The sequence below is a fragment of the Hyperolius riggenbachi genome, chromosome 8, assembly GCF_040937935.1.
Source record: "Hyperolius riggenbachi isolate aHypRig1 chromosome 8, aHypRig1.pri, whole genome shotgun sequence".
Lineage (NCBI taxonomy): Eukaryota > Metazoa > Chordata > Amphibia > Anura > Hyperoliidae > Hyperolius > Hyperolius riggenbachi.
The window spans coordinates 289,464,441-289,486,747 of NC_090653.1; the positions used below are offsets into that span (position 1 = coordinate 289,464,441).

A 22,307-nucleotide genomic window follows, 5' to 3' on the forward strand; every position below is an offset into this window, starting at 1 on the left:
TTGGCGTTAGGTGGTTCTGGGGCTGCCGCCGCGATCACGCCCGTCAGCGTGATGCGGTTGTTAGGGTGTTAACCACCCTGGCGTTCTGATTAAATCGCCAGGGTGGCTGCGGGAGGGTTTTTTTTAAATAAAAAAAAAACTATTTCATGCAGCCAACTGAAAGTTGGCTGCATGAAAGCCCACTAGAGGGCGCTCCGGAGGCGATCTTCCGATCGCCTCCGGCGGCAAGAGATAACACGGAAGGCCGCAGTGAGCGGCCCTCCGTGTTTCGCTTCCCTCGTCGCCATGGCGATGAGCGGAGTGACGTCATGGACGTCAGCCGACGTCTTGACGTCAGCCACCTCCGATCCAGCCCTTAGCGCTGGCCGGAACTGTTTGTTCCGGCTACGCTGGGCTCGGGCGGCTGGGGGGACCCTCTTTCGCCGCTGCACGCGGCGGATCGCCGCGCTGCAGCGGCGATCAGGCAGCACACGCGGCTGGCAAAGTGCCGGCTGCGTGTGCTGCTTTTTATTTGGTGCAAATCGGCCCAGCAGGGCCTGAGCGGCAGCCTCTGGCGGTGTTGGACGAGCTGAGCTCATCCAGACCGCTCAGCAGGTTAAAGTGAACCTGAAGTGAGAGTGATATGGAGGCTGCCATATGTATTTCCTTTTAAGCAATACCAGTTGCCTGGCAGCCCTGCTGATCCTCTGCCTCTAATACTTTTAGTCATAGCCCCTGAACAAGCATGCAGCAGATGTTTTTGACAATGTTGTCAGAACTAACAAGATTATCTGCATGCTTGTTTCTGGTGTGATTCAGACACTACTGCGACCAAATAGATCAACAGGGCTGCCAGGCAACTGGTATTGTTTAACAGGAAATTAATATAGCAGCCTCCACATTCTTTTCACCTGAGTTGTCTTTTAAAGCTATATTAAAATGGCATCTACTTTTGGAAACAAAAAGCTCCTGGCCAGGACGTGGACACTTTACCTTATCAAGCATCCTGGCCTGTCATTGTCAAAAACATTAAAGAGAGCCTAAGGTGGGGAAAAAAAGGCTACCTGATCTGTGGGGGTGAGAGGATCAGGTAGCCTCAAAAACAGCCGCTCCCATGGGCTGCAATAGCCCACTTTCACTTGTGTCACCTCTGGGTCACAACGCTGCACTGAGAGACTGTGTGTCTCTCATAGTGTGTAGGGAGGTGAGGGATCGGCAGGAGGCGTGGCCAGGGAGAGAGAGCTGCAGTTCTGGAAACCCTGCAGGAACACCCCTGGCGGGCGGTTTGAACCGGGAATCCCTTTCCCCTGTGTTTACCTCAGAGATGGCGACAAATATTGTAGCTAATCTCGGGGGGGTTATAGTGAGGAGCGGAGAGTGGCAGTGTAGGGACACAGGCATGTCATGAGGCAGGAAGCATGCCTCTGCGTCCCATCTGCCCATCTCGCGTTCTCTTTAAAGGGAAATAAGTATGGCAGCCTCCATATCACTCTCACCTCGGGTTCACTTTAATAGAGGGAAGCCTTTGGAGTCTTTCTCCATTGTCCTCGACCAGGCACGGAGCTAGGGGGGGTCGGGGTAGGACAAGTGCCCCGGGGCGCCGGGTCCCCAAGGGCGCACAGCTGAGCTTCGGGGTTTTTTTTTTGTTGTTGTTTTTTTTGCGGGGGGGGGGGTGACGGGAGCAGCGCAGAGAAGAGAGAGAGCTGTGCGGACGGTGGGGAAGGGGGGCCATCTCCCCCCTCCTTCCCTCACCTTAGGTGCTCTCTCTCTCCCTCGCTGTCCCCTCCAATGTCTGTCCGGTGGCTGGCAGCGGCGGGCGGAACTCACTTCCGTCTCGCTCCAGCGCCGGCCGGAAGTTCGGGTGCGCAGCCGCTGCTCTGGTCTGGACCAGGCCAGAGTAGCGGCAGATCCATCCGGCGCTGCGACGAGACGGAGGTAAGTTCCGCCCGCCGCTGCCAGCCACCGGACAGACATTGGAGGGGACAGCAAAGGAAGGGAGAGCAGCTCTTCCTCTTCTCTGCGCTGCTCCCCTCCTGCTGGGGAGGGGGACACCTGGCTACCTACTCTGGGCACCTATACCCCTGGCTACCTACTCTGGGCACATATATACCCCTGGCTACCTACTCTGGGCACATATATACCCCTGGCTACCTACTCTGGGCACATATATACCCCTGGCTACCTACTCTGGGCACATACCCCTGGCTACCTACTCTGGGCACATACCCCTGGCTACCTACTCTGGGTACATATACCCCTGGCTACCTACTCTGGGTACATATACCCCTGGCTACCTACTCTGGGCACATATATACCCCTGGCTACCTACTCTGGGCACATATATACCCCTGGCTACCTACTCTGGGCACATATATACCCCTGGCTACCTACTCTGGGCACATATATACCCCTGGCTACCTACTCTGGGCACATATATACCCCTGGCTACCTACTCTGGGCACATATATACCCCTGGCTACCTACTCTGGGCACATATATACCCCTGGCTACCTACTCTGGGCACATATATACCCCTGGCTACCTACTCTGGGCACATATACCCCTGCCTACATATATTGGGCACATACACCCCTAACTACATATACTGGGCATATACCCCTGGCTACCTACTCTGGGCACCTATACCCCTGGCTACCTACTCTGGGCACATATATACCCCTGGCTACCTACTCTGGGCACATATATACCCCTGGCTACCTACTCTGGGCACATACCCCTGGCTACCTACTCTGGGTACATATACCCCTGGCTACCTACTCTGGGCACATATACCCCTGGCTACCTACTCTGGGCACATATATACCCCTGGCTACCTACTCTGGGCACATATATACCCCTGGCTACCTACTCTGGGCACATATATACCCCTGGCTACCTACTCTGGGCACATATATACCCCTGGCTACCTACTCTGGGCACATATATACCCCTGGCTACCTACTCTGGGCACATATACCCCTGCCTACATATATTGGGCATATACTCTTGGCTACCTACTCTGGGCACATATACCCCTGACTACATATATTGGGCACATACACCCCTAACTACATATACTGGGCATATACCCCTGGCTACCTACTCTGGGCACATATACCCCTGGCTACCTACTCTGGGCACATATACCCCTGGCTACCTACTCTGGGCACATATACCCCTGCCTACATATATTGGGCACATATACCCCTAACTACATATACTGGGCATATACCCCTGGCTACCTACTCTGGGCACATATACCCCTGCCTAAATATATTGGGCACATATACCCCTAACTACATATACTGGGCATATACCCCTGGCTACCTACTCTGGGCACATATACCCCTGCCTAAATATATTGGGCACATATACCCCTAACTACATATACTGGGCATATACCCCTGGCTACATATACTGGGCACATATACCCCAGACTATATATACTGGGCACATATACCCCTGACTATATATACTGGGCACATATACCCATGGCTACATATACTGGGCACATATACCTCTGGCTACATATACTGGGGACACATACCCCTGCCTACATATACTGGGCACATATACCCCTGGCTACCTGTTCTGTGGACATCTCTACCCCTGGCTACCTGTTCTGGGGACATCTATACTGCTGGCCACCTATTCTGGGGCTACCTATTTTTGGGGAACCACTGCTGTCAGATTGAGTGTATTTTGGGGAACTGCTGCCAGGTGAGAGGTGTCTACCATATTAAGGGGGCATTCTGCCAATTTATGTGAAATGCTGTCTATTTATGTGCCTCATGACTGCTGAATTTGTCTTGTTGGGGGCCTCATGGTTACTGAATTTGTCTTGTTGGGGGCCTCATGATTTGTTGGGGGCCTCAAGATCGCTGAATTTCAGCTCTGCGTAATATGTTGGCGCTTTATAAATACAACAAATAATAATAATAATTTGTCTTGTTAGGGGCCTCATGATTGCTGAATTTGTCTTGTTGGGGGCCTCATGATTGCTAAATTTGTCTTGTTGGGGGCCTCATGATTGCTGAGTTTGTCATGTTTGCTCATTATTGCGGAATTTGTCTTGATACGGGGGGGCTCATGATTGCTGAATTTGTCTTGGAACATGCTGGAAGGTGTGACGCCGTCGATGACATATCGAATGCGTCATGGAGCTACCAACGCTAGTTCTGCGCAAACCCACCAAACTGACAGTTTTTGGTTTAAATACACTTTTTTTTTCCCTTCACCAAAGGGCTGGAGAAATCTTTTCATGGCCAGTTAATTAGCCTCCTGTTGGAAGATTCGGCCAGCACAGGGGACCCCCTGAGGTGTTTATGACCTCATCCATCAGGTGAAGGGTAGATATCAGTTGACAGAAGCTCATAAATGGTAGCTTTCTCCAGCCTGATCGGCCCCGACCCAGCATGAGTCCAAGATAGCTGCCTTGTGGCCTGAGTTGAAAGGAGACAGGAATGATCCTTATCACGCCATCTGGCGGCAACCAAGGATTCCACAGAACTGTAGAAACTGTATTTAATAAATAGACACAATTTGGTAATATTTCTGGTGTTCCCAAGATCGCAGTCCCCTCAAATTCACGGAATTTATTAGATTCCACATGACACTGGTCCTGAGAGATTTTCAGCCCTCTAGAGCTTTCAGAACCAGTGCCAGTAAGGTGAAAGTGAGGGACGGTGCTATTAGCGATCCAGACTCCTCGTGTTTGGTATTAACGGATTCAACTACTTGTGCTGACTATGAATATTTATTCGGTTTCCTGATATTACCCACGGGCATGCCGAGAGCGGGCAAAATATGAATTGGCCCAAACTTCTCCCTGCCTAAGGGGGCACTGCCTTATTCAAATTGCACAAGGCTGGACTTGTACGTGTCATAACTCCCCCCACTTACAGGGAGGAACAAAACTGACATGACACAAAAGTTCAGTGTCCTTTACCTTCAATCTGATGCCTAGTAACATCCTGGCAGCCCGGAAGGACACGGGCAAACCCTCCCTCTTGGAACTTCCTAACAAAGGCCTGTTGGCCACATGGCAACCGCCATTTTGGGACTTTCGCCAAGGACTTGCGATTGCCGCATGGACTACCAATAACGGTATTTGAACTGCATATAATCAGACATTCTGTTTCTCTTCCTCTCTTCTCTCTGTCCAATCAATCTATTCTAAAATAAGCTGTGTGTATGTAGTTTAGAAATAAACTAACGATTTTATCGTTCAGTCTTGTGCCTGTTCTGGTCATCTGATTGCTGCTATAACGAATCTGCCCTCTGAAGAGTCAGTCATACTACCGCATTGTTTTATGATTTGCTTATGATTGTTGATTTGCTAGCTAGGTTGTAAATAACCGTTTCTTCCTTCTAGGATTAGCTAGTACCAGATTTCCTGTGCGAAATCGATAACTTTCGTTTCTCGATTGTAAATACAATTCGAGATTGCATCATATAGGGACCCAGTAACCTTTCTTTAACGTCACATTGCTCACAGTCTTTAAGCCGTCGGAAGTGACTATTCCCCGAACGGTGACTTGAGCGTGTTGAACGCGATTGGGCTGGCTACCGTATTATGATAGCGTTGGAGACTGTCGGCTCCATACAACCCGACAGTGGTGGCAGTGTATTTACCCGATTTCCAGCGCGAAATCGATATTTTTTGCGTACCGATTGTATATACAATCAAAATTGTACATGTATGGGTACCTCCAACCAATCTTAACCGTTTACTACGCACACAGTGAATTTGCCTCCAGCAGTCTCTAGCGCATGAGACCTGCATGGCATCAGTGGCCTAGTAATACGGGATTGGTGGATGTTTGTCCCATTACATATTGTCGGCAGCTGCGCGACCAACCTTTATTGTCAATCTGTTCACCGTACTTCCTGCGTATGCTAACGGGAGCAGATTAGACGGGATTGGCACGCTCTGTCGCCCTTTTCTTTCTTACCTCTGACGATCCAGCAACCGGTCTCGTTGTCCATCTGCGCCCGTACTTCCTGCGTACGCTAACGGGAGCAGATCTCGACGGGATCGCGGGGCTGGATTGTCACATTGGTTGGCAGTGGTGGTGATAGCACACCCCAAAACCAGGCATAGCCAGCTTTTGGGAAATCAGAGCGCAAAGATCTGACAAACTCAGTCTTTGCAACCAGAATAATAAGACAGTGGTCGCTAAGTATCCTGTCTTGCAGAACCGAAGTTCTGGGCACAAAACGGTACACATTGATAGCGAATAGATTGGTCTACATTTCTTAACTTTTTCTTTGCTGTATCCTACTCTTTCTTATACTCTTCTCTTCTGAATGTCTGATTCAGTTCTGGATTACCAGAATTGGCCTGTCTCTGACTTGCGAACACTGTGCGAGTTGCGCGGCATCACCGCTTGGAACCGCAACCGTACACAGCTGCTCCAAGCCTTGACGGAGAGGAACGGCCAGGCGATGGAAGTTTCCGATTCCCTACAGGAAGCCTCGCCACCCCCTCGTACACAGTCGCCCAGCACCATGAGCTCTGTGAGTGCTGATGTTGCTACTTCAGCTCCGAGTGATGTGGATACCCAGGAGGATCACGCCATGCTCCCAGCTTCGGCTAACCTACAGCCAGGAACAAGCAGCTCTGGACTGAACTTTACTGCCTTGGGCCATATGAGCCAGCAGTTGTTACCAGGACTGAGCGGAGCAGATGTACCTGCATACTGGGAGTTACAAAGAGCACAGCTCCAGGAAGCAGAACGACAGCGGCAGTTCCTGAGAGAGGAGCGCCAGTTCCAGGTGGAGAACGAGGAGCGACAGCGTCGGTTCCAACGTGAGCAAGAGGAGCGGCAGCACAGGCATGCACTAGAACTTGCCCAGGCGAGACCTGCTCCTCCTAACACTCCTGCTGCAGGAGGCACTCCTCTACCTGCAATCCCTAAAGCCAAGTTTCCTGTTATGGAGAAAAATGGGGACATTGACTTGTATCTACGCTCGTTTGAAAGAGCATGCCGCCAGTTCCGCATCCCTGAGGCTCAGTGGGCACTCCACTTGACACCTCAGCTCACTGGTAAAGCCTTGGATGCTTTTGCGGAGCTACCCACAGACCAGGACAGCGACTACCAGGCTATCAAGAAGGCCATTCTCGCTAAGTTCCAGCTCACGCCAGAGGTCTACCGTAAAAAATTCCGCCTGATCCAGAAAGGATCCGCAGACTCTCACGCAGACGTGTATAGCCGTTTAAGCACCACGCTGCATCAATGGCTCCGAGTTCTGGAAGAGAAGACTTATGATGCTATTGTGGATTTGATGCTCCACGACCAGTTCCTTGCTGTCTGCGCTACAGACGTGAGACAGTTTGTGTTGGAGCGAAAGCCTAAGTCCGCAAAAGAAGCCGTTGAGCTGGCCGACATGTATGTCGCGACCCGGGTACCGGACACTCGCAGGCCTGCGGTACCAGACTCTCGCAAAACCCTGGTACCTGACAGCCGCAAACCTCCAGCCCCTGACAAGGACAGAGCTATGTCCCAGAACTGGAGAGAAAGCAGGCCCGCTGGCCCTGCGAACCGGAAGGGGGGGCCAAGCCCTGGTGCGAGCGCTGTCAACGGCCTGGCCACACCAAGCAAACTTGCTACGCAGGCAAGCCAGCCCAGCAACCTAGCCAGGCGGCTAGCCCCGCAGCGACATCAAGGCCTAGAGGGGCCAACCCATCCGCACCTGCTTCGTCTACTGCACTGCTGGTTGGAGGATCCGAGGTACACCGCATCTCCCAGAACCACCAGCCGGTCACGGTGAACGGCCAGACTGTCGTCGGACTTCGAGACACCGGCGCAGATGTCACTCTTGTCCGCTCACATCTTGTTTCGGAAGAGGATATTCTCCCAGGGAAGTACCTCACCCTGACAGGCATCGGAGGTACTCGAACCAACGTGGTCCAAGCCCAAGTCACCATCGATTGGGGTGTGGGGTGTCAAAAGCAAGTGGTTGGGGTTCTAGATGATCTTCCCGTGGCCACAGTGCTTGGCACTGATTTGGGCACACTTGTTTGCCACTATGAATACCCTGCGGACCCGCAGGTGACCCAAGCCGGACTCCCTGACAACCAGGTACTGTACCAACCTTTAGGAAAACAGGGTGAGGGGAACCCTTTACCTGCTATTTCTACCATACCGACCGCATCTAGGCGCGAGGTATCAGACTTAAATGTACAAGCGACTGAATGTCTTTTTACTATGCCTGTACCTATCACTGATGACCCAGATGCATGTGTCAATGTCAATAATTGTGCTATGCCTGATTCTGTCTCTGTTCTGGCCATTACACGTGCTATGGCCAGCCACCTGAACTCAGAGCCGACAGCAGGGACCCCCTCTGGCTGCTCTGACCTTCAGGCGGATGACAATCAAGAAAAGGAAATCGTGTCATACAATCCTAATGTTTGTGATGCTGATGGTACAACTCAGCTGGCAGATACTCCCAGTGTCGCCAGTAACCTGGGCTCAGGTGATGCGGGAGAGGCAGTCCCAACTGTCCCTCCAATAACATCTGACCCCAGCAGTGAGGGTAACTCTCCGCAGCTGACTTCTTACATCACCGGTCAGCTGGAGGAGACCTGTGGCACTGCCTTCGTGCAGGCCCTGAGGAGTGATCCCAGTCTGGAACCGCTTAGGGCCCGAGCCGGCCAGCCTCCAGATGAGAGCACTCCGTACAAAGTATACTGGGAAAACGATAGACTGTACTGCGAACCGGTGCAGCCTATCCCAGGTGATGCGGGTGGGAACACCCGCCAGCTGATAGTCCCTAGGGAATTTCGTGCGCAGGTACTCCGCATAGCTCACGACATTCCCTTAGCAGGACATTTGGGTACCAAAAAGACCCAAACCCGTGTGCAGAACCATTTTTTCTGGCCCGCGATGGGGAAGGACATAGCCAAATACTGCCGATCATGTTCCACTTGCCAGAGGGTTAAGAAGGCCGGGGGCACCCGCAAAGTTCCTTTGCAGCCACTGCCTGTCATCACTGAGCCCTTCCAGAGGGTGGCAGTGGATATAATTGGGCCTCTACCCATTCCTAGCACCTCTGGCAAGCGCTACATTCTAACGGTTGTGGACTACGCCACCCGTTATCCTGAGGCGGTAGCACTGTCTTCTCTTAGGTCTGCCACCGTAGCAGATGCCTTAATCGGGGTCTTCTCGCGAGTGGGGTTTCCCGCCGAAATGATCTCCGATCAGGGCTCCTGCTTCATGTCAGAGCTAATGGAAGCCCTCTGTGAGCGAATGCAGATCAAGCACACCACTTCCAGTCCCTATCACCCTCAAACCAACGGTTTGTGTGAACGATTCAATGGAACGTTGAAACAAATGCTGGCAACCTTCGTAGAATCGCAGGGGAAGGACTGGGAGAGGCACTTGCCTCATTTGCTGTTCGCCTACCGAGAAGTGCCACAGGAGTCCACTGGGTTTTCACCTTTTGAGCTCCTCTATGGCCGAGACGTCCGAGGGCCATTAAAACTGATTCGGGAGACTTGGGAGGGGAAAGATGACCCCTCAGAAGTCTCCGTGGTGGAGTATGTCCTAAAATTTCGGGACAAAATGGAGTCCCTGGTAGCCCTCATGACGGAAAATCTGTCCAGGGCACAGGCCAAACAAAAGGCCTGGTATGACCAGCATGCGAGGGATCGGTCATACAAGGTCGACCAGAAGGTTTACGCCCTACTCCCTGTCAGGCACAACAAATTGCAGGCCGCATGGGAGGGGCCGTACACCATTCTGAAACAGGTAAACCCAGTCACCTACCTAGTAGGCCTGGGAGGTAAACGTCAGAAACTGTTCCATGTGAACATGTTAAAAGCACATGAGGAGCGAGAACAATATGTAATGGCCGTGTGTAGCCAGCTAGAGCCAGAAGAGCCGGATCCCTTGATAGACCTGTTAGCAGAGCTACGAGAAGTGGCGGAGGATTGGGACATCAACCCCCACCTCTCGTACCCACAGCGATGCCAGCTCACTGCCCTCCTGAGTGCGCACAGCGCCACCTTCTCAGGACTCCCTGGCCAAACCAACCTAGCGGCTCACCGAGTTGACACAGGGACCCACCCGCCCCTACGGCAGGGCCCCTATCGCACCTCACCAGAAGTACAAGCCGAGATAAAGCGAGAGATTGAGGAGATGCTGCAACTGGGGGTCATCCAGAAATCCGCTAGCCCATGGGCCGCCCCGGTTGTCTTAGTCCCCAAAAAGGACAAAACAACACGGTTCTGTGTTGACTATCGGAGACTGAATGACATCACCACAACGGACGCATACCCCATGCCACGAATCGATGAATTGCTGGATCAACTGGCTTCCGCCAGCTATCTGACAATCATGGATTTGAGCCGTGGATACTGGCAAATTCCGCTTGCGCCCGAGGCGAGAGCGAAATCGGCATTCATCACCCCTTTTGGGCTCTATGAGTTTACTCGTATGCCCTTTGGGATGAAGAATGCGCCAGCCACCTTTCAGCGGGCCATGAACGAACTGCTGGAAGGAATACAAGGTTACGCAGTAGCCTACCTCGATGACATCGCTGTATTCAGCCCCACCTGGGAAGAGCACCTTGACCATTTGTCACAGGTGCTGGGAAGGCTGTCCGCTGCCAATCTGACCGTTAAGCCCAACAAATGTCAGATTGCCATGACTGAGGTTCACTACCTAGGGCACAGAGTGGGCAGTCAGACCCTGAAACCCCAGATAGGGAAGGTCGACGCCATTGTGGCATGGCCTCAACCTACCAACAAAAAACAAATCCAAGCCTTTCTGGGAACAGCGGGGTACTATAGGAAGTTTGTTCCGTCCTATAGTACTTTGGCTAAACCACTGACTGATGCAACAGGTAAAAAACAACCCAACAAGGTCACGTGGAACCCAGCACTAGAGCAGGCATTTCGGGCCTTGAAGGAGGCGCTGGCTAGCGCTCCTGTCCTCCAAGCCCCCGACTTCTCCCGCCCGTTCATTGTTCAAACGGACGCCTCTGACCACGGTCTGGGCGCCGTACTTAGTCAGGTAGACGCAACCGGGAATGAACATCCTGTCCTATACCTGAGCAGGAAGCTACTTCCTAGGGAGGCCGCCTACTCCACAACCGAGAAGGAGTGTTTAGCGATAGTGTGGGCCCTCCAAAAGTTGCAATCGTACCTATATGGGCGATCCTTTACGGTTATCACTGACCACAACCCCCTCAGCTGGCTGAAGCGGACTGCTGGTACCAACGGGAAACTCCTCCGCTGGAGCTTAGCGCTCCAGCAGTACGATTTCACCATCCAGCACAAACCGGGAAGCCGGCATCAGAATGCTGATGGGCTTTCCCGCTGTACTGAGCCCAAGTAACAAGTTGGTATTGCTTCAGTCAAGGTCCTGCTAACCGCTCCTTCCCCAATCTTGTAAAGGGGGGAGATGTGACGCCGTCGATGACATATCGAATGCGTCATGGAGCTACCAACGCTAGTTCTGCGCAAACCCACCAAACTGACAGTTTTTGGTTTAAATACACTTTTTTTTTCCCTTCACCAAAGGGCTGGAGAAATCTTTTCATGGCCAGTTAATTAGCCTCCTGTTGGAAGATTCGGCCAGCACAGGGGACCCCCTCCGGTGTTAATGACCTCATCCATCAGGTGAAGGGTAGATATCAGTTGACAGAAGCTCATAAATGGTAGCTTTCTCCAGCCTGATCGGCCCCGACCCAGCATGAGTCCAAGATAGCTGCCTTGTGGCCTGAGTTGAAAGGAGACAGGAATGATCCTTATCACGCCATCTGGCGGCAACCAAGGATTCCACAGAACTGTAGAAACTGTATTTAATAAATAGACACAATTTGGTAATATTTCTGGTGTTCCCAAGATCGCAGTCCCCTCAAATTCACGGAATTTATTAGATTCCACATGACACTGGTCCTGAGAGATTTTCAGCCCTCTAGAGCTTTCAGAACCAGTGCCAGTAAGGTGAAAGTGAGGGACGGTGCTATTAGCGATCCAGACTCCTCGTGTTTGGTATTAACGGATTCAACTACTTGTGCTGACTATGAATATTTATTCGGTTTCCTGATATTACCCACGGGCATGCCGAGAGCGGGCAAAATATGAATTGGCCCAAACTTCTCCCTGCCTAAGGGGGCACTGCCTTATTCAAATTGCACAAGGCTGGACTTGTACGTGTCATAACTCCCCCCACTTACAGGGAGGAACAAAACTGACATGACACAAAAGTTCAGTGTCCTTTACCTTCAATCTGATGCCTAGTAACATCCTGGCAGCCCGGAAGGACACGGGCAAACCCTCCCTCTTGGAACTTCCTAACAAAGGCCTGTTGGCCACATGGCAACCGCCATTTTGGGACTTTCGCCAAGGACTTGCGATTGCCGCATGGACTACCAATAACGGTATTTGAACTGCATATAATCAGACATTCTGTTTCTCTTCCTCTCTTCTCTCTGTCCAATCAATCTATTCTAAAATAAGCTGTGTGTATGTAGTTTAGAAATAAACTAACGATTTTATCGTTCAGTCTTGTGCCTGTTCTGGTCATCTGATTGCTGCTATAACGAATCTGCCCTCTGAAGAGTCAGTCATACTACCGCATTGTTTTATGATTTGCTTATGATTGTTGATTTGCTAGCTAGGTTGTAAATAACCGTTTCTTCCTTCTAGGATTAGCTAGTACCAGATTTCCTGTGCGAAATCGATAACTTTCGTTTCTCGATTGTAAATACAATTCGAGATTGCATCATATAGGGACCCAGTAACCTTTCTTTAACGTCACATTGCTCACAGTCTTTAAGCCGTCGGAAGTGACTATTCCCCGAACGGTGACTTGAGCGTGTTGAACGCGATTGGGCTGGCTACCGTATTATGATAGCGTTGGAGACTGTCGGCTCCATACAACCCGACAGTGGTGGCAGTGTATTTACCCGATTTCCAGCGCGAAATCGATATTTTTTGCGTACCGATTGTATATACAATCAAAATTGTACATGTATGGGTACCTCCAACCAATCTTAACCGTTTACTACGCACACAGTGAATTTGCCTCCAGCAGTCTCTAGCGCATGAGACCTGCATGGCATCAGTGGCCTAGTAATACGGGATTGGTGGATGTTTGTCCCATTACATATTGTCGGCAGCTGCGCGACCAACCTTTATTGTCAATCTGTTCACCGTACTTCCTGCGTATGCTAACGGGAGCAGATTAGACGGGATTGGCACGCTCTGTCGCCCTTTTCTTTCTTACCTCTGACGATCCAGCAACCGGTCTCGTTGTCCATCTGCGCCCGTACTTCCTGCGTACGCTAACGGGAGCAGATCTCGACGGGATCGCGGGGCTGGATTGTCACAGAAGGTACATACTGAGGGAGGGTGGGTGAGCGTGAGCCTGCTAACCTCCATGTACATTTGGCTCCACCCATAACCACGCCCATATTTGGCCACGCCCCTTCACCTTAGGGGGCGCATTAATAGTCTTTGTCCCCGGGCGCTGAAAACCCTAGCTACGCCTCTGTCCTCGACCCCACCAATCCAGCTCTGAGACTCTCTAATCCAATCCGCAAAGAGCTTGTTAGATTTGCTCTGGTGGCCTCGCAGCGCTTGCACAAGTCCTGTCCGTTCCTGCGCAGCAGTGTGGAGCTGCTCGTGCACAACATTTTCCCATCGTAAATAAGTGTCTCAGTGCTACTGCGCAGGCGCGACGCCTGCATTGGCTTAAACACCAAGGGGGAACGGCTGCAAAGCAGTGGATCCCAGCGAACAGCGGCGGGCTTCAGGAGGATCAGAGAAGCTTCTGGATGATGCACTGGGTCTTGCCTCTACCAGGAATGCGCTTCTGGATGAATTCCGAATGGGTTTCATTTGGAATTAATCTGGATAATTACTGCACCTGAGCGGGTTGGGAGGGGGTAATTTACTCGGCCCCTGTTTTCTTTAATGCGTCCCACATTCCGCCTGCTGCTGCGTTCCAATTCGCAGTCACGGGATTACCACTGCTTCCTCCTTCAACCCGAATGGAGAGAGCGTGGTAGTCATGTGACCATGTATTGGAACGCAGCGTCAGGTGGGACGGAGGCTGGTTAAGGTAACCCCCACTCTGGTGCAGTAATTATCTGGATGAATTCGGAATTCATCCCTGCCCTCCACCTCGCCAATTATCTAACTCTTCTTTCCTTTTTCTTGCTCACAGGTTCCCTTTAACTCTTCAGTTTAGAAGCAGACGTTATACTGAATGTAAAGTGTTATCAGACAGCTGTAACTGCAGCAAGCCTGGTCAGCATTCCTCTCAGCCTCGCCCCACACAGGAAGCTGACACAGATTAGCAGCATTCTGAGAATTTACTTTCACTTCTGTCTTCTGCTGTCAGCAATGGCGTCTGCTGGTGTGAGAGCGGAGCTGGAATGTTCTGTCTGTCTGAGCATTTATACAGATCCTGTCAGCCTGACATGTGGCCACAGCTTCTGCCGGGTCTGTATTGACCGTGTGCTGGATACACAGGAGGGTTCTGGGAGATATTCCTGTCCTGAATGCAGAGCAACATACGACACACGTCCTGCACTGCAGAGGAACTTCGCTCTGTACAACGTGGTGGAGAATGTCCGGCCTACCCAGCCTGATCAGGAGGAGAATACAACATTCTGCACTTACTGTGTTGACTCTCCTGCACCTGCTGTAAAGTCATGTCTGCACTGTGAGGTTTCTCTGTGTGATAAACACCTGAGAGTCCACAGCAAGGCTCCACAACACGTCTTATGTGACCCCACCACCAGCCTGGAGAACAGGAGATGCTCCACCCATCTGGAACCATTGAGGTATTTCTGTACTGAAGACTCTGCCTGTATCTGTGTGTCCTGCAGTCTGGCTGGGGAACATCGGGGACACCAGGTGGAGACCCTGGAGGAGGCCTCTATGGAGAAGAAGGGGAAGCTGAAGAATGATCTACAAGAACTGATAACTGTGAAACGGGAGATGGAGAAAAGAGTCCAGAGTCTGAAGAATCAACAGAGAAAAGCACAAGAAAAAGCAGCTGGTGAAACGGAGAGAGTCACTGCCCTGTTCAGAGACTTCAGGAGGCATCTGGAAAATCTGGAGAAGAGAGTCCTGAGTGACATCACTAAGCAAGCACATGGCTATGATGATGTCATCAAACAGCTAGAGATAAAGAAGGAGGAGCTGACCAGGAAGATGCGTCACATTGAGGAGCTGTGTACCATGACTGACCCACTGACTGTCTTACAGGAACCAGACACAGGTGACTTGTGTGACACTGAGGAGGACACTCTGGATCAGCAGCTCCATGATGGGTGGGATGTGGTGGAGATGCAGATCTTACACACATTACACACAGGGCTATCTCATTTAATGAAAGTGGTCAATGAAAGCTTCAATATACAGGAAGCTGCAGACCTATTGCTGGATGTAGACACAGACAATAACTGGGTGCATGTATCACCTGACAGGAAAACAGCATCCAAGTCCTCAAACCAGGAACACCCAGACACACCACAGAGATTTCAGAATAAACCTCAGGTGCTGAGCAGACAGAGTTTCTCCTCAGGGCGACACTATTGGGATGTAAGTGTTGGGGCGTCAGAAAGCTGGAGGGTTGGGGTGTGTTACCCCAGTATAGCCAGAAGAGAAGATCAGTTAGGGATTGGATATGATAAGAACTCCTGGGCCTTGCACACACATAGAATGCCTTCATGGTTTTCCAGGTTCAAGTACTTATTAAGTGGGGAAAGACGCGCTCCTAAACATGAATATTCTGTGATACATGATAGGAAACAGATCCCATTATGTGACTGGATCCCCAGTGAGAGAGTCAGGATATGTCTGGATTATGAGGCCGGGCGGATCTCCTTCTATGACCTGTGTGACCCCATCAGACACCTCCACACCTTCACTGCCGCCTTCACCAAGCCCCTCCATGCTGCGTTTCGGGTGGGAGATGGTCACATACAGCTATGCGGGGCAAACTGAGGATATCTGAGATCTATTTTGCAAAGATTACTGACATCAAATGGAGGGATTCAGCCAAAAGGATAAAGTGGTGGGTGGAGATTCCGGACAATGTTCTGAAGATTTTCAAATCTACATCGATCAGTTGAGATTCTCCTGATCCCTAATACAGTATACAGATGTTTATTTTGCTCACTGCCTTATCAAAATAGTGCATAAATTCTGCAGCATAACCAGCTTGGGATGGTTGGGAGGTATTCCCAACCATCCCGAGCTGCCGAGGACTGTTCTTGGGAAGTATGGTTCTGTGTCCACATCCCCTGTGTACCGGCATGCACCCCCCAACCAGTCTACTCAGAGTATATGCGCAGTAACAGCCATGCTTCTCTCACCTCTTCCAGACTCCAACAATGTGCATCCTCTTCTCTCCGCTCATCTCTTGCTCTAGTGCTTGGTTCTTCTGCGATTACACGCAATGTGAGGAGACTGAGATGCTGGGCAGTGAGCTGGGAGAGGATGCAATCACATCGCTGGAGCCCAGAGAAGGTGAAAGAAGCACAGCTACTCCTGCAGATATACTCTACATATATAAGCTGGGCAGGTTTAGGACGGGAGTCACTAAACACCACCAGGGAGGGGGGGGGGGAATCATCAGACACTAAGAAGGCATATTGAGGAGTGAGCGGGAGAGGAAGCACTAGGCACATGGGAAGATATAATGGAGAGGGGGGAAGCACTAGGCACCAGGGAAGCTATATTGGGTGGGGAGGGAGGGGCACTAGACACCAGGGCAGTTATTTAGTAAAGGGAGAGGGAAGCCCTAGATACCAGAGAGTTGTATAAGGAAGGGAGGACCAATAGGCACCAGGGAACTGTATGGGAGGAGTGACCACTGGACACCAGGTAACTCTATAGGGGAAAACGGGGTTTCCCCACCACAAAACAGTAACAGAATCCAGTATTTTAGTGTGTGTGTGTGTGTGTGTGTGTGTGTTTGTAACAGCCACTAAGTCACGTTATTGATGGTATTAACCAATCATCACAGTGATACGATATGCAGAGAGTGAATAAACACTGGCCATATGCAATTAACTTTTACACCCCAGTTTTCTCCTAAATCAGTGATCTATAAACTTGGCTCTCCAGCTGTTAAAGTGAACCTAAAGCCAGGCAAAAAAAATGAGATGAACTCACCTGGGGCTTCCCTCAGCTTTGCAATGGAGCCTCCTGGCCGCAATAGCAGCATAGGGGGCGATATACAGGCTGGGAACGCGAAGAATCACTCGCGTTCCCATGCCTGTCGGCCGGTGACGGCCAAACCGGAAGTGCTCGCCGGCGGGTCCAGAGGCATCGGAGCGGAGCTGCAAGGGCACCGATCGGCTGCAGGGGGCTGAGGGAAGCCCCAGGTGAGTTCATCTCATTTTTTTTTTTGCCTGGCTTTAGGTTCACTTTAACAGCTGGAGAGCCAAGTTTGCAGATCACTGTCCTAGATGATATTTTCATAACTTGTAAATAAAGTACATTTTACACCACCAGCCAGCAAAAAAAAAAAAAAAATACTCAAAATACTTTTGACAGTACTTCCTCACCTACTTTTTGGCACTTTTTCCATTGCAAAGTGCTACAAAAAGATTAGCTGCATGCTTGTTTCTAGTCTGATTCAGACATTACTGTAGCCAAAGAGACCAGCAGGGCTGCCAGGCAACTGGTATTGTTTTTGCATTGTTATTGTCCCCACCATTTGTTGAGTACTATGTACAGCGCTACAGAAGATGATGGCGCTATGTAAATAATGTTTAAAAGGAAATAAATAGGCCGCCTCCATATTCTTCTCACTACAGTTGTCCTTTAAGAGCTGGAATATTAACCCTCCTGGCGGTTTATTAAAAATCCGCCAGGGGGCAGCAAAGTCTTTTTTTTAATTGTTTTTTTTTTTTTTTTTTCATGTAGCGAGACAAAGTCTCGCTACATGAGAGCCGCTGCTGAGCGGCATCCCCCCCAGCCCCTCCGATCGCCTCTGGCGATCGGAGATCAGGAGATCCCGTTCAAAGAACGGGATCTCCTGGAGGGCTTCCCCCGTCGCCATGGCGACGGGCGGCATGACGTCACCGACGTCGTGACGTCATTGGGAGACCCGATCTACCCCTCAGCGCTGCCTGACACTGATTGGCCAGGCAGCGCACGAGGTCTGGGGGGGGGCCCTCATGGCGCGGGGAGCGCCGCGTAATCGGTGCGGAGCGGCGGCGATCAGAGGGCACACGCAGCTAGCAAAGTGCTAGCTGCGTGCTGCAAAAAAAAAAAATTATCAAAATCGGCCCAGCAGGGCCTGAGAAATCCCCCTGCGCGGCATAGCCCGTGCTCAGCACGGGCTTACCGCCAGGGAGGTTAAAGGGGCACTATGGCAAAAAATTTTAAAAAGTGTAAACATATACAAATAAGAAGTACTTTTTTTCCCAGAGTAAAATGAGCCATAAATTAATTTTTTCCTGTGTTGCTGTCACTTACAGTAGGTAGTAGAAATCTGACAGGTTTTGGACTAGTCCATCTCTTCATAGGGGATTGCCAGCAAGGCTTTTGTTCTTAATAAAGAAAGATATTCCCTAAAAAGGATTTAAACAATGATGCTGGCCAGCGCATGTCTTTGACTTTTTTTATGCGTTCCATGCGTACTTCTAATGTGTACTATTTACTTTATTGAAGCCCGTTACTTACGTCATTGCGACTTCCGGTTTTGCGCTCCTTTGGGCAGGAAGTGCAATACACGCTGGTATAGCGTGCGCTTCTAGCCTTTTGAGACAGTAGACGGCAGCATTTCCAGTTATGAGTTTTCTAGGGATGGCCGTTTGTTTCTCCTGATGGTAAGATCCTATTTAAGGGGTGATGTATTGTGGGGCTGGTTTTCCTGATGATGCGCGACATTGTTTGACAGCGCGAAACAGCTGTAGACTTTTCAATCTGCCTGTACCTCTCTCCATTACCTGCCATCCATTGTGCTGCAATGCTTTTTATATGATTGGAATAAAAGTGAAGTTTTATTTGGAAGTGCACCACCGATTTTTTATTTTTTTTTTTCTTCTTTTTTGGGATTCATTACTGCATATGGTGAGCGGCACTCCAAGGTAAACGAGCCTAATCCTGTGCATAGCATTTCGCCTTATTGAACTGCCCAGCCTCCCTGCTCGCTACATTGGCCTCTATTCATAAAACATATGGGGCAAAAAAATTTGTGGAGGGAAAATACGGCATCGGTATTTTAGACTTCTGGGTGGTCATTCATAAAAATCTTGTCAGCTGCGATAGCAGTGCGGAGATTTCCTGCGGTAGGCTGTCGGTAGGCTTGCGGAAACACAGAAGCAGGCAGAGTGCCTCCGCGCGCTGCTCTCTCTGCTGCTGCTTGGGAGGTCTGTCCCATTCACTTGTATGTAATCCGCAGGCTTCTCGCTACATCCGAGGAAGAGGTATTTCCTGTCCTCATACCGCTTCCTCTAATCTTTATGAATGGACATTTTGTTACTTTTTCTAGATAAATCTAGAAAATCACCGTACAAGGCGGAAATGTATCGCTCTGCTGGGGAATTGTAACTTTTCATGCGGAAACAGCTTTTATGAATTGAGACTTTGCTAAATGGTCAGGAAAGTCAGCTGTTTCCAGCGGTAAGCATGCGGTAAAAGTTTTATGAATAAAGGCCACAGTGTTTTGGCAGTTGGACAGAGAAACTGCCATTCACTAAGTGCTTTTGAAAATAAATAAATCCCTGAGAATCTCCCCATGAGGAGATGTGCTAGTTCAAAACCTGTAGGTAATGTCAGATTTCTACTACCTACTGTAAGTGACAGCAACATAGGAGAAAAGTCATTTATGGTTCATTTTACTCCGGAAAAAAACGTACTTCTTATTTGTTTGTTTGCACATATTTTACATTTTACAATTTCTTGCCATAGTGCCCCTTTAAAGGTTTTCTGAAGAGGTGGGTGGAGAAATCAGGCAGTCCCACCCGCTGTTTTTTGTTTTTTCACTGTCATCTTTCTAAGGGGTGTGTGACAGGCTTTGTTGGAGGACAGTGAGGGCGCGTTTCCACTTGAGCGGAAGCCGCCGCAAATCCGCAGAGTTTCCCCGCAGGCGAATAGTGCGGGGAAACTCTGCCATAGGGTGCAATGGTAACGCCGGCCGAATCGCTAGTGATTCGGTCGGCTTTTCCTTCTGAATCGGCACGGGAGGCTGCGGATCCCATAGCCGTGCATGGCACAGCTGATGGGATTCGTCTGCTTTCCCCGCAGACCCGCGTGCCGCTCAAGTGGAATCACGCCCTTAGGTCTCTTCCATGGACTGTTGATAGGCAGTGAAATGCCTCTCAAACTCTCACAACTGCTCGCTGCTGCCTGGTAACTGCTCGCTGCTGCCTGGTAACTGCTCGCTGCTGCCTGGTAACTGCTCGCTGCTGCCTGGTAACTGCTCGCTGCTGCCTGGTAACTGCTCGCTGCTGCCTGGTAACTGCTCGCTGCTGCCTGGTAACTGCTCGCTGCTGCCTGGTAACTGCTCGCTGCTGCCTGGTAACTGCTCGCTGCTGCCTGGTAACTGCTCGCTGCTGCCTGGTAACTGCTCGCTGCTGCCTGGTAACTGCTCGCTGCTGCCTGGTAACTGCTCGCTGCTGCCTGGTAACTGCTCGCTGCTGCCTGGTAACTGCTTGCTGCTGCCTGGTAACTGCTTGCTGCTGCCTGGTAACTGCTTGCTGCTGCCTGGTATCTGCTTGCTGCTGCCTGGTAACTGCTTGCTGCTGCCTGGTATCTGCTTGCTGCTGCCTGGTAACTGCTCACTGCTGCCTGGTATCTGCTCACTGCTGCCTGGTATCTGCTCACTGCTGCCTGGTAACTGCTTGCTGCTGCCTGGTAACTGCTTGCTGCTGCCTGGTATCTGCTTGCTGCTGCCTGGTATCTGCTCACTGCTGCCTGGTAACTGCTTGTTGCTGCCTGGTATCTGCTCACTGCTGCCTGGTATCTGCTCACTGCTGCCTGGTATCTGCTCGCTGCTGCCTGGTAACTGCTTGCTGCTGCCTGGTAACTGCTTGCTGCTGCCTGGTAACTGCTTGCTGCTGCCTGGTATCTGCTTGCTGCTGCCTGGTAACTGCTTGCTGCTGCCTGGTATCTGCTTGCTGCTGCCTGGTAACTGCTCACTGCTGCCTGGTATCTGCTCACTGCTGCCTGGTATCTGCTCGCTGCTGCCTGGTAACTGCTTGCTGCTGCCTGGTAACTGCTTGCTGCTGCCTGGTATCTGCTTGCTGCTGCCTGGTATCTGCTCACTGCTGCCTGGTAACTGCTTGTTGCTGCCTGGTATCTGCTCACTGCTGCCTGGTATCTGCTCACTGCTGCCTGGTATCTGCTCACTGCTGCCTGGTAACTGCTTGCTGCTGCCTGGTAACTGCTTGCTGCTGCCTGGTAACTGCTTGCTGCTGCCTGGTATCTGCTTGCTGCTGCCTGGTAACTGCTTGCTGCTGCCTGGTATCTGCTTGCTGCTGCCTGGTAACTGCTCACTGCTGCCTGGTATCTGCTCACTGCTGCCTGGTATCTGCTCACTGCTGCCTGGTAACTGCTTGTTGCTGCCTGGTATCTGCTCACTGCTGCCTGGTATCTGCTCACTGCTGCCTGGTATCTGCTCACTGCTGCCTGGTATCTGCTCACTGCTGCCTGGTAACTGCTTGTTGCTGCCTGGTAACTGCTCGCTGCTGCCTGGTAACTGCTCGCTGCTGCCTGGTAACTGCTTGCTGCTGCCTGGTAACTGCTTGCTGCTGCCTGGTAACTGCTTGCTGCTGCCTGGTAACTGCTTGCTGCTGCCTGGTAACTGCTTGCTGCTGCCTGGTAACTGCTTGCTGCTGCCTGGTAACTGCTTGCTGCTGCCTGGTAACTGCTTGCTGCTGCCTGGTAACTGCTTGCTGCTGCCTGGTAACTGCTTGCTGCTGCCTGGTAACTGCTTGCTGCTGCCTGGTAACTGCTTGCTGCTGCCTGGTAACTGCTTGCTGCTGCCTGGTAACTGCTTGCTGCTGCCTGGTAACTGCTTGCTGCTGCCTGGTAACTGCTTGCTGCTGCCTGGTAACTGCTTGCTGCTGCCTGGTAACTGCTTGCTGCTGCCTGGTAACTGCTTGCTGCTGCCTGGTAACTGCTTGCTGCTGCCTGGTAACTGCTTGCTGCTGCCTGGTAACTGCTTGCTGCTGCCTGGTAACTGCTTGCCGAGCACACAGCTCAACAGTTTGTGGAAAAGAGGAATAAGTTGGTTATTTGTTAATATCTGTTATTTTATGAGCTGTTATGTAATCAGTCTGATTTATTATTGAAATTATGATTGTTTGGTTTAAATTGCCTAATAAAGGGCTGCAGCCATTGT

At 50.9% G+C, this 22,307-nt stretch overlaps 1 protein-coding gene across 1 annotated transcript; it reads left to right on the forward strand.

The window, feature by feature from the left end:
• Positions 1 to 14,341: 14,341 nt before the first annotated feature.
• Positions 14,342 to 16,535, forward strand: LOC137527507 (E3 ubiquitin-protein ligase TRIM21-like). Its single transcript, XM_068248024.1, has one exon. The coding sequence runs from the start codon at positions 14,342 to 14,344 to the stop codon at positions 15,950 to 15,952; it is 1,611 nt and encodes a 536-aa protein (XP_068104125.1). The 3' UTR covers positions 15,953 to 16,535.
• Positions 16,536 to 22,307: the final 5,772 nt, after the last annotated feature.

Coding starts and splice junctions, on each gene's coding strand:
- LOC137527507 (XM_068248024.1), top strand. CDS start 14,342: ATGGCGTCTGCTGGTGTGAGAGCGGAGCTGGAATGTTCTGTCTGTCTG.